This window comes from Acomys minous (assembly GCF_964271855.1).
Source record: "Acomys minous genome assembly, chromosome: 6".
NCBI lineage: Eukaryota > Metazoa > Chordata > Mammalia > Rodentia > Muridae > Acomys > Acomys minous.
This window is the reverse complement of record NC_140487.1, coordinates 68,981,156-68,997,919: the sequence shown is the minus strand read 5'-3', so window position 1 is coordinate 68,997,919 and position 16,764 is coordinate 68,981,156. Positions and strand designations below refer to the sequence as shown.

The 16,764-nt window shown below is 39.7% G+C and overlaps 1 protein-coding gene and 1 pseudogene across 10 annotated transcripts in view; both read left to right on the top strand.

The window, feature by feature from the left end:
- Positions 1-16,764, top strand: part of UBN2 (ubinuclein 2) — a 90,411-nt gene that overhangs the window by 19,843 nt on the left and 53,804 nt on the right. For 7 of the 9 annotated variants that reach the window (XR_014779933.1, XR_014779934.1, XR_014779935.1 and 4 more), the window contains exons 3-7: positions 193-294; positions 6,355-6,492; positions 8,207-8,310; positions 9,174-9,669; positions 13,212-13,282. Coding sequence is in view for 6 of the 9 variants with exons in the window: in XM_084785516.1 (XP_084641642.1) it covers positions 193-294; positions 6,355-6,492; positions 8,207-8,310; positions 9,174-9,669; positions 13,212-13,282 (911 nt within the window). In the remaining 3 variants the exon portion in view is untranslated. The remainder of the gene's footprint in view (positions 1-192; positions 295-6,354; positions 6,493-8,206; positions 8,311-9,173; positions 9,670-13,211; positions 13,283-16,764) is intronic. The other 2 variants (XM_084785517.1, XM_084785519.1) reach the window with 1 other exon arrangement.
- Positions 2,392-5,317, top strand: LOC311599057 (small ribosomal subunit protein eS26-like; annotated as a pseudogene). Its single transcript has one exon. The product of its transcript is annotated as a small ribosomal subunit protein eS26-like (transcript).

Below are 16,764 nucleotides of genomic sequence, written 5' to 3'. Positions count from 1 at the left end.
CAGCTACTTTGTCTGGCTTATTCTACTCTGAAGAAGCAGTCACTAAGTTTACGTGCAGGATATAGGGAGATCCAGTTGCCTACAGAGGGCTTCTCTACAAAAATTATGTGTATTCTTCTAACAGGTCTTTTTCCTTGTAATTTATGCAAACAGCACAGTTACTGAGTAAGTCTAACATATCTCTCTTTGCAGGGTGGGAAAGCCCGTAAACATCGGAAGGATCGGCTACAAGATTTAATTGATATAGGCTTTGGCTATGATGAGACAGATCCATTTATTGATAACTCAGAGGCTGTGAGTAATATATCTTTAATATGGCAGTAAGCTTTTGGCAGTAGAAATCAGGCATAGTAACTAAAATATTTCAGTGAATGTTTATTTGTGTTTTCTAAAGCTGTTTGTATAGCTTGAAGAATTTTTTTAGTACTGTAGATTTACATTTTTGTAATGTTGGCTTGTTCATGGTAAGTTGTTACTATATTCCTGTCATAGGCCAGGTTTTGGCAAACTCTATAAAAGGCCATGTGGTAAATATTTTAGACTGTGGCCATATGGTGTCTCTTACAGCTCTTCTACTGTAGCTGCAGCATGAGAGCAGTCACAGAGAATATATAAAACTGAATTAGTGCAGCAATGTTAAGAGTAAAACTACTGATAGACTGTGAAATTTAAACTCATGTAATTTTCATGCATCACAGAATATTTAATTTGATGTTTTCCCTACCACTTAAAAAACGCAAAATTTATTCCTGGCAGGCTTGGTAACAAACTGTTAGGCTGAGCTTGGCCAGGAAGTCCTGGTTTGCCACAAGGTAGTTTGTTGTGCTTTCAGTCCTTCAAGCATCTTTTGAGGAGCCCAGTGGTGGTGCTGCTGCTGGAGGTGCTGGTGGTGCTGGTGGTGCTGGACACTTTTAGTCCCAGCACTCGGGAGGCAGAGGCAGGCAGATTTCTGTGAGTTCGAGGCCAACCTGGTCTGCAAATTGAGTCCAGGGCAGGCAAGGCTACACACAGAGAAACCCTGTCTCGGAAATAAAAAAGAAAAGGAAAGAAAAAAAAAAAAGAATGTTTTGAGGTTAAAGTTGCTTATTTTCAGGTGCATAATTATCATTAGTTCCTGGAAAAAAATCATTACTCCTTGCCCACACTGAGAAAGTTTTTAAAAGGCATGATATTGTATACCTGCAGTCCCAACATTGGTGAGGTAAAGACTGGACTCAGGAACTCAAGGTCACTCTTGAGTACATAGCAAATTGAGGGTAGTCGGGAATATATGAGACTCTATTTAAAAATATGAGCACACACAAGCACACACTGTCATAAGCACAAAAGCACATGTACTCACACAAGCACGTGCACGCTCTCCAAGATGTGCCCTTTTGCTTCTACACCTGTCTTAAATACCCCTCAACCAAAAGTCCCTCCTACTGTTTAATCCCTGTCAGCTAGTTTCTTGCTCCACCTCTTGACCTAGGGTTAACGTAATTGAATCCTGTGTACAGAAAAGTGTTGGATTAAAGGTGTGTGTTAGGACTGAGCCACACCAAATGACAGATTTTTAGAGTTCACAGTCTCAGGGATCACAATGGGATCAAATATCCTGCAACAACTTAGCAATTGCCAAGTTAAAATTGAAATGTTTCTATCTAGAGTATTAACTGTTATTTGGAACTCAGTGTAAAAGTCCTGGGTTCAGGTTTTTTTCCTTCCCCGCCCCCTCCAGGTTCAGTTCTTAATTTTGTCATCTGATCAAGAAAGCATGTCAGTGTTACCCAGTTTTCTGTGCAATTACTATCTCCCAGAGTTGCTTTGAGATTCAAATAAAGTGAATTTAAATATGTTGAAGAGCATTAACAAGTATCAAACATTGGTAATAATGCTAATATGTAGTTTGAAATTCTGACTTAGTCAAAAGGAAATTCAGCCATGGCCATTGCATGGACTCATACTTTTACATAAATAGCCTTTTGGGTTAATACACTGTATTTTATAATAGGGATGTGTGTGTGTGTGTGTGTGTGTGTGTGTGTGTGTGTGTGTGTGTGTGTGTGTCTGTCTGTGTCTCTGTGTCTCTGTCTGTGTCTATGTCTGTGTATGCATGTAGGTGTGTATGTATGTATGTGAGGCAACATTTTGTGTAGCCTGGCTGTGTTGGAACTCACTTTGTAGAACAGATTGGCCTTGATCTCTGAGTTCTGCCTGCCTCTGCCTCTGGTGTGTGCCATCCCCAACCCGGCTTTTTTTTTTTTTTTTTTTTAAGACAGGGTCTTACTGTATAGCCTCGAACTCAGAGATCCATCTGCCTCTGCCTCCCGAGTGCTGGGATTACAGGTATGTGCCACTGCACCTGGCTTTTAAAAATCACCTTGTTCTTTTTTTTGTTTTGTTTTGTTTTTTTTTTTTTTGGTTTTTTTCGAGACAGGGTTTCTCTGTGTAGCCTTGGCTGTCCTGGACTCGCTTTGTAGACCAGGCTGGCCTTGAACTCACAGCGATCCGCCTGCCTCTGCCTCCCAAGTGCTGGGATTAAAGGCGTGCGCCACCACGCTCGGCTACCTTGTTCTTTTATAATTCAAACATAAAACAATTATAATACAATCAAATGACTTTATTGGTTTGTTTCAGTAAGCTGTTCATGTTAATAAATTATTTCATAGAGACTAAAAAAATCATCTATTCCAAGTGAATATATAGAGTCTTCTGCTACCTAAAGGCCTACAGTCAGTCTCACCTTTATCTTTCCAAATTGTAAAAGGACTGAACTTGTGTAACTGCCAAAAGTTAATATTCAGAGATTTTTCCAGGTTCTTTTTGGTCTCTGGCAAGGATCTAGAACTAGGATATCCTAAGTTCCTTCTTTGCCTCTTAAATTTGTTCCACTTGAATGGCTCAGTTACGTATGTGTACGTTTATTCTGAGCAGTCAGATAGAGAGAGCTCAGCAGAAAGCTTGGAGCCCTGAATCTCTGGGTGAGTGTTTCCCTCATGAAGAAGTGCTTTGCTTTAGCAGATGGTTAAGGAGTTGGCTGGTGACTTTACTATGTGCATAAAATGGCTTTGGATAGATTCTTACCTGTTTCCACTGGCAAAACAGGAATAATGTTTGCCTTCCCTGCCTTGCAAGGGTGTCATGAGGACCAGAGAGAAGCATCCATGTGAAGAAGCATTGAGAACTAGCAGTATTTTTCTGTATATGGAATCAAAGATACAGGGATGTTCATCTCATCATGTGATGATTTTTACTCTTTCACTTGTCAGTAATACCAGCCTTTTTCTGTGGGATATGAAGAGTAATGTGTCTAGTAAATCAAAAGAGTAGTTCATTTCTCTTTTCTTCATTTCTCTTTTTAAGAGTTAAGCATAATTAAATCCCTTTCTATAACTTTTTAAAAGAATCAGCTTAAAATCACATCTTTTATGCTTAGCCTTAATAATTTTGTTTCTTTTCTGTGTAGCTCTGGGTGTCCTGGTACACTCTATGTAAACCAGGTTGACCTTGAACTCACAGAGTTCCAATTTCCTTTACCCCCTGAATGCTGGTGCGTGCCATGGTGCTTTATATTTTTATAGTGACCAATAGAATATGGATTTTTCTTGCCTGTGACATGATGTTTTCTTTGTTTTTAAGATTTATTTAAGGTTTTATTATATACATAATATATAAGATTTTAATATGTACATTTATACATACGGAAGAGTGTTTTGCCTGAATGTGTGCTTGTGCATCACATGTGTTCCTCGTGCCCACATAGGTCAAAAGAGGGTATTGGGTCCCTTGAAACTTGAGTTAGGGATGGTTGTGAGCTGCCATGTGGGTGATAGGAATTGAACCAAACTGCTAACCCATCATCACTCTACCCCCAAGAATGTTTTCTTTAAAAATAAACAGAGTGGGGCTGGAGAGATGGCTCAGAGGTTAAGAGCACTGCCTGCTCTTCCAAAGGTCCTGAGTTCAATTCCCAGCAACCACATGGGAGATCTGGTGGTGCCCTCTTCTGGTGTACAAGCATACATACAGACAAAACACTGTAAACTAAGTAAATAAATAGATATTTTAATAAAATAAAATAAAACAAACTGTAATCTGAAGAATCCCAGGAGTAGAGTAGAAAGGTGCTCTGGTTACAGGTATCTTAGTACTGCTCAGTACAGGATGTTTTCTCAAATAAATACTTTGATTGTTTACGATTGCCCTTCATTCATTAGCCAGGTGTGGTGGCGCACGCCTTTCATCTTAGCGCTTGGGAGCAGAGGCAGGCGGATCTCTAAAGTTGAAGGCCAGCCTGGTTTACAAAGTGAGTCTAGGACAGCCAGACAGCCAGGGCTGCACAGAGAGACCCTGTCTCAAAAAACCACACACACACACACACACACACACACACAAAAAAAAAAAAAAAAAAGAAAGAAAAAAAGAAAGAAAGAAAAGGAAAAAATTGGCTTCTTTTACAATTTTGCTGTTTGTCCATCATACTGGGTGAAATAATGATAAGCCTTAGACTATGGGATTCTGGGGACACGGTATAAGATTCCCAGCACAGTGTCAGGCTCATGCTGAATCTTCAAGTATATCTTTATTGACTGTGTAGTCGGTTTTCTTTCCTTAAAGATGTATGCTTTTTTCTTATAAGTACTTAAAGATATGTTTCTACTTATACATAGAGCGAAAATAGAATTTTATTATTTTGTATTATCTCCTTATTAATACGATCACACATGGATGGAGTTTTTAAAGACTTGCTTCTTAGCTGAGTGTTTAGTTCTCTGCTTTAGTTTGTTTTGGCTTCTCAAAGAACTGTTGTCATGAAGGATAGAGCAAGGTATTCTATAACCCTTGGTTTGTATGAGATGCTTATAAAGGCCACAGGTAAAAATAATTTTTTTCTTTGTCTATGAAGCTACTGTTTATTTCCTGTTTATTTTTGGCTTGTTGGATATGTGTTTAGAACATCATCCAACGATTTCGGGTCTTGGCTCCAAGATGACCAAAAAAAGGAGAAAAATGGCCGTGCTAAAAAGGGCTGTGGCCACGTGCAGCCAATTAGCTGCACGAACTGCGCCCGCCTTGTGTCCAAAGACAAGGCCCTTAAGCAGTTTGTCATCCGGAACACTGTGGAGGCCTCTGCTGTCAGAGACATCTCTGAAGCCAGCATCTTTGACGCTTATGTGCTTCCCCAGCTCCACGTCAGGCTGCATTGCTGCGTGAGCTGTGCTGTTCACAGCAAGGTGGTCAGGAACCGATCCCGGGAGGCTGGAAGGACCGAACACCGCCACCACGGTTTAGACCTGCTGGTGCTGTACCATGACCTCCATCAAAGCCCGTGTAAAGGCAGGACGGAAGAAAACAATACTTAAGACAAATAAAATGAGAGTTACACTTTAAAAAAGAAAAAACATCATCCAACAAATAAACTGGAATTTTGTTTTGCTGACTTATAACAAAAAACAAAAGAATGGTAGCAAAGGGAAGGGAGATAAAGAATAGTAGTCCCCTTGGTCCTAACTCTTTATCAGCTAGCATCAGTCAGAATTCTTCCAAAATTCAAGTCTGCTGAATGATCACAACTACCTTTTATTTCAGATCTGAACTTTTTCTAAACTTATTCTGTGAACAGCATTCTTAGAGTTTTGATTTCATATATTTTAAATTAACCAAAACTAATTGTACATATTTATATGGTACAGTGTAACACTTTTTTGGTGAGAACATTATAAAAACTTCTCCTAGCTATTTTGAAATACAAAGTTTTTTAAACCAGTATCTTCTTCATCCCAAACCTCTGGTATCTAACGTTGTGCTTTGTACTTTAATCAATTCAGCATATTTAGAGTCCAGATACAAAGGATAGTGTATGGTATTGGTCTCTCTGTGCTGGCTTATTTCACGTAACATGTCTTCTACATACGTTTTTTGGTTGGTTGGTTTTCTGAGACAAGGTCTCACTGTCTAGCCTGGCTATCCTGGAACTCTCTATGTAAATCTGGCTGGCCATGAACTCAGAGATACACCTACCTTTCCTTCCATGTTGTGGGATTAAAGCTGTGTACCACCACCACCCTGCTTGGCTTTCTTTTTTTAATGGCAAATAGTGTTTCACTATATAAATAAATGTACCACATTTTAATATTCCATTCATTTATTGATGGACACTTAGGTTGCTCTAGTGCCTTGACTTTTGCTAATGATGCTGTAGTAAGCTAAGAAGCACAGCATCTCTTTGTCATACTGATTTCATGCTCTTTGGGAGTGTGCAGAGTAGTGGGATTGCAGTTAGTATTTAAGGAAATTGTCGGTAAGTGCTGTTCTTTGACCTTTGTAGAATTAATAGACATCAGAGTATATTTGAAACTTTTTTTGCTCTAGTATGACGAATTAGTTCCTGCTTCTCTAACAACAAAATATGGAGGCTTCTATATCAACACTGGCACTCTGCAGTTTCGCCAAGCTTCAGATACTGAAGAAGATGATATTACAGATAACCAAAAGCACAAGCCACCCAAGGTGAGTTTGACATCTCAGCAGTAAGGAGAGCATAGAATTACTGTTATGCCTTCTGTTTTATTCTGTTTATTTTTTGCTGTGCTTGCTAAAAATTGAGCCCAGGAGTTCCTGCATGCTAAATGATCATTCCACTGCTGAGCTGAACTCCCACACCAGGGTAGTGCTTTTTGATTATTCACTTTTTAAAAAAGATTTATTTATTTATTTATTAAGTATACAGTGTTTTGCCTGCATTTACACCAGAAGAGGGCACCAGATCTCATTATAGATGGTTGTGAGCTACCATGTGTTTGCTGGGAATTGAACTCAGGACCTTTGGAAGAGCAGCCAGTGCTCTTAACCTCTGAGCCACCTCTGCAGCCCTTGATTATTCACTTTTTATTACTACTCTATGTGTATACATGATGTGTGTGTACAAGTATAGGCATGTGTATACCATACTTTTGAGAGTTGGATTTCTCCTTCCACTATGAGCTCTGGGGATTGAACGTGGGCCATTAGGCTTGCATAGCAGGCACTTTTACCTGCTGAGCCATTTTGCTGATTACAGGATATACTTGTATCACTGACTGGCCTGGAATTTGCTATGCAGATCATGCTGACTTGAAATTCACAGAGATATACCTGCTTTTGCCTCCTGAGAGCTGGTATTAAAAGCATGGGCCACCATACCTGGACTTAGGATAGGCTTTTTCAATATTATTTGTGCCACAGACTAGAACATGAGGAAAAGTAAAATACTGTTGTTTAGTGAAATGTTACTTAATTACATTTTGAAATTATATTGTGTGGGCAGGGGACATAGCTCTATGCTCGAGTGCTTGTTTCCTATGCATAAGACCCTGGATTTGATCTGCACATTATTTAAAAGAAAAAAAAAACCAACCAAACAAACAAAATCTTTAATGTCAGCATTTGAGAGGCAGAGACATGTGGATCTTAGCCTGGTTTTTATAGCCAGTCAGGGCTACAGAGTGAGACTTTGTCTCCAAAAATAAAAAACAAAGCTGGCAAACAAACAAGAAAGTAAGATTTTCTATACAAGAGCCATTCATAACCATTAACTTCTCTCAGGCCTAATCTGTAACAACTTCTGTTGTTGTGCTATAGCCGTAAAATGAATATTGTCCATAGCTGTGGGCCAAAAAGACTTCATCACTAAAATCCTTATTCAAAGTGTCAACTTAAAGGCCCAGTGAGCTGAATCAAAACCACAGTTGAGATGGCTCAATTGGTAGAGTTGATATCATTGTATGAGGAACTGAGCTTGGATTCCCAGCTCCTATTTAAGAAGCCTAGTGTGGTGGCGCATTCCTGTAATTCTAGCACCCATGTAAAAAGCCTAACATGGTAGCGTACACCTGTAATCCAAACACTGGCATGGCACAGGCGGAAGGATATCTGGGCTTGCCCACAAGCTAGTCTAGCCTAATTGGTGAGTTGCATGTTCAGTGAGAAACCCTGCTTGAAATAAGGTAAACAACTGAAGGACGTACCCATTGTCCCCCTGCCTTCACATCATCTGCACGCACACACCTACACACCAGCAGCAACAACAAGAACCAGGCAGGAGTGCACATAGACCCCAGGAACACATACTTTCAGCAAGTAATAGCAACACTGACATGTTAAAACCTCAGATGCTGCGTTACCAACATCAAAGAGGAGAATATTGGTATATTGATAAATGATACCTTCACTTATCATTTTGTAGGTTCCCAAAATAAAAGAAGATGATATTGAAGTAAAGAAGCGGAAGCGGAAAGAGGAAGGGGAAAAAGAGAAGAAGCCAAGGAAGAAAGTACCCAAACAGCTGGGGTATGCTAAGTTAAGCCTGTTAGGAAATTAGGACCATGAACATTGCAGTTTCCTTTTAAAAACATATATTCACCACTAATGTATTTACTTACATCTAATTTGATAATGACCTACTGCATTTTAATTCTATTGTATTTATTATTAATAAGCAGGAGGCTTTGTCATCTTAAGAGACTCAGGGTGTTTCAGATTACACTTAGAGAGTTTTCATTGACTGTTTTGTTCATTATAGCTTTTTTTTTTTTGAGGGAATTTGATTTTATTTAAAACCATTTTAAGAAAATGTAGGTTGAGGTGAAACTGAATATTCATCAAGGTTAACAATAGTCCAGTTTTATGATAAAATTTAAACTACTTTCTTATTAAATAGTTTTTATTTTTTACATATAGATTTGTATTATTACACATATATACAATAACTACCTACAGCAAGAAGAACCATGACACAATCAGGAAAAAGTATGGAACACTTCATGAATTTGCATGTCATCCTTGCAAAGGGGCCATTCTAATCTTCTCTGTATGGTTCCAATTTTAGTATATGTGCTGCCAAAGCGAGCACTCAGTACAACTTTTTAACCTGGAAGAATTAGTGCTGGTCCATATCTAATTCTAGGACTTGGGAGGTTGAAGCAGTTGAAGCACATCCAGAGGATGGGACTTAAGGAGCTGGAGGCCAGCATAGGCTCTGTGAAACCTTGACGTATCATCTAGAAGATGGTGAAAAAGATGCTGTCATGAAAATATAATTTAATAAGAAACTAAGAAGACAATTTTGTTCTGCCATCTCCCACATGATTTAATTATCTTACTTACTAACTTATAAAATGATGCAGCCTAACCAGTTTTCCCCCCCTCCACAGAGTTGTGGCTCTCAATTCACACAAGTCTGAAAAAAAGAAGAAACGATATAAAGATTCCCTTTCTCTGGCTGCCATGATACGAAAATTTCAAAAAGAGAAGGATGCATTGAAGAAGGAATCTACTCCTAAAGTCCCAGTGACCCCATCCACTTCCTCTCTGCCTAAGCCCCCTTGTGCCGCCACAGCCTTGGGGGATGACATCCCGGACTTAAGTCTGAACAGTGCTGATCCAGATCTCCCTATTTTTGTTAGCACAAACGAACATGAATTGTTTCAGGAAGCTGAAAGTGCCCTAGAGATGCTAGATGATTTTGACTTTGACAGATTACTGGATGCTACTTCTGACGGGAGTCCCCTCTCGGAGTCAGGGGGAGAAAATGGAAACACCACCCAGCCCACCTTCGCCCCTCAGGCCACACCCAAGGTGGCACCTACACTTCCCGATGGTCTGCCTTTGCTTCTTGAGAAACGCATTGAGGACCTTCGTGTAGTAAGTGTAATGATGCTTTTGGTTTTTATTGCTACACAAACATGTAGTTTAAAGTTTTAAGACAAAAACAGCCCACAGTCCCAACAACTTGTCATTTTCCATAGTCTCTTTCAGACGTTGGCTATATATACATGGTAGCATTGTGGAAGTGTAACTGAACTTACTTGGTCCAAACTGTTTCATCATGCAGCTAGCTGTTCTGTTGTACTTACTTACTTTTGCAGTTCTAAGGGATGAAATCCTGGGCTTCATATAACCTACCTAAGGCTCTACTACTAGCCAGGTGGTAGTGGCACACACCTTTAGTTCTGTCACTAAAGAGGCAGAGGCATGGTGGATCCCTGTTAGGTTGAGGCCAGCCTGGTCTACAGAGCAAGTTCTAGGATAGCCAGGGCTACACAGAGATATTCTGTTTTGAAAAAGAGTTCTACCTCAGAGCCATTTCGAGACCCTAGTTATTTTCTGGTCTATTTTTCTAGTTCATCAGATGCTATCGTAAGCATTAGCTGTATTGGCACTGTGGCAGCTGTCACATTACGTCTCTTGTCATATTGGACTCATTTGTTAGTTAACTAGCTGAAAAACCCAGTCTCATACATCCCCTTTCTTCTGAGATACAGAATAGTCTGTGTTCAAATTTGGCAGGCCTGGCTTAAATTGATTTTTGATTACTTTAGCATGCATGCCTAAATCCATGCCTTATTTTGGTCATTTTGAATTTTCTTCCTGTGATTATAAAAATAATATAAACCAGATGTGGTAGTGGATAATTACAGTCTCAGCAATGGAGGCTGAGACTGGCTCATCTACTATAAACAATATAGACTGTACTTCATACATAAGGAAAAATTTGAATTACTTACCCCTACCAGAAGTATCCATTATTAAACTAGAGGGGTTTATGGACTTTAATTCATGAATTTGAAGATAGGTTTTTGCTAAGAATCATTCTTGGTAACCTAATGTATGAGCTCCCCTCTATTCTGTGTTTTTCTCCTAAGACTTCTCCATTTAAGTCACCCGTATGTTGTGTTTATTCTCTTGTTCCCTTAACTGTCCTGTGTAGGGGGGCAGAAGGGTTCTCTTCTTTTGTCAACTGGCCCTTTAGTTTTATTGATTGATTGTTTTGTAAACTCTTTTTCTTGTTATTTAATGTTTCTAAGGTTGTGATTTACTAATTAGCTGCTTTCTGTTTTTACTTATTTGAATTTCTTTCCTCACTCCAGGTTTAGAGGAACTGTGTTAAAAGAGCTCATTGTCAGTGTTAACTATATTTCTAAAAGTGTTCCCCCCTGCCCCCCCCCCATTCCCCCCTCAGAGACAGGGTTTCTCTGTGTAGCCTTGGCTATCCTGAGCTTTGTAGACCAGGGTGGCCTCAAACGCACAGAGATCCACTTGCTTCTGCCTCCTGAGTCCTGAGATTAAAGGCATGGGCCACCATGCCTGGCCTCAGTTCATTTTTTTTTTACAGCTGAATTTTTTTTACGGTTAAAAGTACCGTGGTTTTACTCCTCATTCATTGTTGATTGACATTAGGCTATCTGCTGGCTAGTATGAAGAGGAGCAATAGCTGGTTGCTTGTTTTCCTGTTGTTCAGATTTCTCTTTATTTGAATGATGGTGTTCTTGGCTATAAAGAGAATTTTAGTTTCATGAGGTCCCATTTGTTAGTTGTTGGTCTTAATTCCTGAGCCTCCAAAGTTGTACAAGTCTTTTACTTCTTTTCTTTATTTTTAAAGGTTTATTATTTATTAAGTATATAGTGTTTTGCCTGCCTGTACACCTGAATGCGCGTGGCAGTTTTGCGGTTTGCACAAAAGGCCTTAGTCTAAATCTTGGCTGCGCAACTTACTGGCAGTTTGATTTGGGGGAGTCTTGTGTAACTTTTCTAAGTTTTTGGCTCCTTATTTGTAAGATTGGGGAGCAGATATAATACCAGCATCTAGTTGTTTATGCAGATCTATATGATAATGAATATAAAGTATATAGACTACAAACCAAAATAAATAGAAAATAGAAAATTAATTAGTTCATAGACACACCATCAAGGGCATTCTATAGGAAGCAAAAATAATCTTGTTTTTAAAATATTGTGGTTTGAGGGCTGCTTAGCTTGGGAACTTGCTTAATATGTACAGGGTCATGGTTTTGCTCAGCACAGAAAAATATGATGCAGGTTGTCTTTTCATTAGGTAAAACCCAGCAGTTTAAGCAATGAAATAAAATGAAAGTCCTAACATTATCAAAGACAAGAGAAGAAAATACTATTGCCTGGCATGTTTGTGACATTTAATATTAAGTTGGATTTTTGGCTAAGTTTACTTTATTTATTTATTTATTTATTTTAGCTTTTTTAGATAGGGTTTCTCTGTGTAGTCTTGGATTTCCTGGACTCACTTTTGTAGACCAAGCTGGCCTCAAACTCACAGTGATTCACCTGCCTTTGCCTCTTGAGTGTTGAGATTACAGGCGTGCGCCACCGTGCCCAGCCTAAGTCTAATTTTTAATCACATTAAAGCTCTTAAGATTACAAAGTTTGGGCTGGAGAGATGGCTCAGTGGTTAAGAGCACTGTCTGCTCTTCCAGAGATCCTGAGTTCAATTCCCAGCAACCACATGGATGCCCTCTTCTGGCCTGCAGATATGTATGCAGATACTCATCTACATAAAATAAATAAGTCTTTTAAGAAAAAAGGTGATAAAGTTTAAGGTAGACATGTGGCAAATGCCTGTAATCCCAGGAGGATCACCAAACTCAAGATTAGCCTGGAAGCGCGCATGCGCGTGTGTTCGCACGCGCACCACACATTCTTACATGTTTTCACTCAAAGGAAATGTTCATTCTGTACTTTAGGCATTTTGGCAAGGAGACAGGATTGATAGTTTTTAGTGTCATTCTTTTTGTGATCTTTGATGATTAAGTCTAAAAATAGGTAGTACTAGTGTATTTTCGAGTTGCTGCTTCTTTTGTTTTTTTAAGTTTTTCAAGACAGAGTTTTTCTGTGTTATCTTGGCTGTCCTGTACTTGAACTCACAGCAATAGTGATCCACCTGCCTCTGCCTCCCAAGTGCTGGGACTACAGGTGTGAACAACGCACTTCTTCTTTTTAAGTACAGTATGTCCCTTTGGTTGTCATGTAGTGGCCCTAGCAGGCTGCTTTATTTTAGGCGGTACTTCAGTTCCATGTGCCATTCTTACCCACTGTGTGCTTTGCCTTTAACTTTTTGGAGCATTTATCTTTCTCTTTTTAAAAAATTCTCTCGGAAAGAAACTATACCTGCTGTCACTTTGATTTTAGCATACCACTACTGATTTTGAATATCCAGGTGAGAGAAAAGTCTCTTAAGCCACTAAGTCTGTGTTGGCTATTACAGCCACTGCAGAAAACATACATGATAGCCTCTTTGATTTGGATCTCAAATGGCTTTGCTTGACTCTAGGTCCAAGTTTGTGGTAATTTACTGATATTGAAGTTTATTATTATTGTTGTTAGATAATTCATGTCAGTAATTGTGAATTATGTTGTCTGCTTTTCTTATGTTTTTCTAGGCTGCCAAACTTTTTGATGAAGAAGGAAGGAAAAAATTCTTTACACAGGATATGAATAATATTCTTCTGGAGTAAGTGATTTTTATCTTTTTCTTTTTAAACCTGGCCTGGGAGTAAGTCCTAATAATAGAATATTCGCCTAGTGTTTGTGAGGCCCTAAGTTCAATTCCTACCTCAAAAGAAAGAAAAGAGAACCAGTGGCTAACCCTGCAGGCTGCTGAGCATTGTCAGGAAAGTGCTAGCCTGGCCTGCGTGAAGCCCTGGATTTGGGTGAGCTGGGTGTGGTGGCCCCATCTGCAGTTCTAGCACTTCAGAATGAGAGATGAACAGCTGAAGGCCAGCCTCAGCTGCATTGTGAGTGGAAGGCCAGCCTGGGCTACTTGATACGCTATCTCAAATAAACAAACCAATTCATTAATAAAAACCTTGCAGAGAGTGGTGGTGCCTGCTTTTAATCGCAGCACCAAGAGGCTGAAGCAAGAGAACTACAAATTTGAAGCTAGCTTGGGATGCAAGTTGAGAGCCAATGAGATGATTCAGTGGGTAAAAAACACTTGCTATGCAAGGTTGTTCTTAGCTTGAACCCCAGAACCCAGATGAAAGGAGAGAACCCACTCCCAATGTAACTTGCCCCTTGAGCTCCACACACTGCAGCTTGCATTCACTCACATCTGCACACATCATACACACATTATAATAATTATAAGTCGGTGGTTAAGGGGCTGAGGATATAGTTCAACTGGAACAGTTCCAGATGCCCTAGGACCGCACAAAACTGCCAGTGGTACTTTATACCTGTTATCCCAGCACTGTAGAGGTGGAGGCAAGAGAGCCAGGAAATTCAAAGTCACCCCCAGGAATAATACTAAGTTATAGGCTAGCCTGAGTTATATGAGACTTTGACTTTAAAAACAGACAACAACAACAACAAAAAAAACTACATACATACACATAATTGACCTGTGAAAACCAACAGATGGCTCAATGGATAAAGTGCTTACCATCAAATCTGATGACCTGAAGGAGAGAGCCTCCTTACAGGTACTCCATAGTACCATATGTATACATATACACACATGGTATCAGATGTATACACACACACACGCACGTGTACGCACACCTACGTAAATGTTAAATATTTTATTAATTGACCTGTAAGACAGATGATATTTGTTTGCCATACAACTTAAGATAGTTACAGCCTTTGATATTCCTAGTTTTTAAAGCCAGGGACCACTGTGTAGACTTATTGATTATTCAGCTATTTCTAGGTGTATTTTGTGTCACCTTATATGAAAACGCCTGTGAGTTTAGAATATTTACTCAAATTGGTATAATTGTCCACCTATTTCCATTACTTAGAATTGAGACATGATTCTGTGGTTATAGTGAGGTTAATTATAATTCATACAAAATTTATAGCCAAATGGAAACTATAGTTCAAGGAAGAAATCTTGGAGTCAGGTGTGGTGGTACAGGTGGGAGGCAAAGGCAAGCCTAGTTTACAGAGTGAGTTCCAGGACAACCAGGGCCACACCAAGAAACCCTGTCAAAAAAGAAAAACAAACAAATCTTGCCTGTAAGTTTATATTAACTTTTATAAGTTTATATTAACTTTTAGAAATCAGATAAGGAGAAAAAGGTGAAGGCTCATATATGACATGGATTATACTTAAATGAGCAGATGTTTAGCTTTAGTGTCAGTTTTATATGCAGAGTCTGATACTAATGAAGCTTCAAATTTGATGGTTGTAGCAAAATAAGATGTAAGTGGTTGTCCGAGATTTTACCTGTTGATTATAGGGTATAAGCATATAATTGACTGCAGACAGAACTAGACAAAAGTGTAACCAGGAGGAAAGAAACACATTATACTTGTGTGGTGAAAATAATTGATCTGGCTGCTCATGGTGATGCACACCTGTAATCCCAGCACTCAGGAGGCAGAGGCAAGCAGATCTCTATGAGTTGAAGGCCAGCCTGGTGTACAAAGCAAGCCCAGGACAGCCAGGACTACAAGAGAATGCCTGTCTTTAACCCTCCCCATCCCTCATCCCCACCCCCCAAAAATTGGTCTGCTCTGGTATTACATAGTATCAGAAAGATACAAGCAAGCAATGTTTCTGTGGCTCCTGTCTTTTAAAGCGCCATAACAGAAATATTAGATATAAAGTTTGTTTTTTCATTATTTATAATTAGTTGCAGTCTCTGCTATCCTGATACTTAAAAAATAGACTCCTGGAACACAAGTGTGCTTCCTTCCAGTGCAGCTGCAGAAGAGCTCTTTGTTTCAGCCAGGGATTTTCAGGTTGAATGCAGGTGCCTGGAAGAGATCCATGGTTCTTCAAGTCTGTGCTGCCACCTTTACTGACTACCTCTAAACTCCAGGTTCATGAGCCAGTGCTGCTGGCACTCATCATCTTCAGGCTTGTCCCCAATTCATAATCAGATCTCACTAGCCATTTTTCTCTTTCCCTGTACACTAGTTCTTTCCTCGTGGCTAATACTGGCCTTTTTGCTCTCTCCCTCTTCCCCTCCCCCCTCCTTTCCTCTGTTTCACTCTTCTATAAGAGGGGAAATCTATTTTTACCCTGGGAGAGCCAGTAGCCCATCCTTTCGCTTCGGCAGAGCAGGTAAACGCACTATTGTTGTTCCATTAATTGACTTCTCTTTTCATTCTTTCCCCATCTGTCACAAAACAAATCTCTTCATTGGGGAGCTCATCTACTCTTGTTTCTCTTTTATGAATGTTTTTATTTTTATTTTATATGTATGGGTATTTTGCCTGCACATATGTAACTGTATCATGCATGTGCCTGGTGCCCAGTGAGGTCAGAAGAGGGTGTCAGATCCCTTGGAATTAGAATTACACAGTTGTTAGGCTCCATATGAGCATTGGGAATCACACCTGGGTCTTCCAGAAGAGGGGCAGTGCCCTTAACTGCTGAACCATCTCTCCAGTGCCACTCTCCAACCCCTTCTACCTTTTAGTTCTTCAAGCCCTTAGGCTCAGAGTTGAGATTTCCTCCTCCTAGTCACTTTATTACCGTTTTTGCCCCTCTTTTTCCCCCTCTCCTCACGCTTTTACTCTTCTGGACAGAGTTGGTGCTGTAATAGCATGTGATGGTGATTGACGTAGTAATCCTATGACATTACCCAGGTATAGTAGCCTCATTATGTCTTCCTTTTGTTGAAGAGGAAAACATTGGTTTCTCAATTCACTTTTTTAAAAAAAAATCTGAATTTGACCTGAATTAAGAAGTATACAATATACTCGCTTGATTTTCTTTCCCGGTACCTGAAGCATGCATTCCTAAAAGGTAATAGGCTTCTGACTGCAGTTCCACTCAGTGCACTAGGCAGGCACTCAGTTTGCTGAACCCCCCACGCCCTCACGAGACCTTCAAGCTAGCTCTTTGGTGCTTTTTGAATGAGTAAGGACTTAGCAGAGGACTTAACACTTGGCTTCTCTCCAAGGAGTCAGCTTTTCCCTTATCTGAGGTAATATTTTTGGAAACCAATAACTTTTTAAACTGTCTCCTTGAGTCACTAG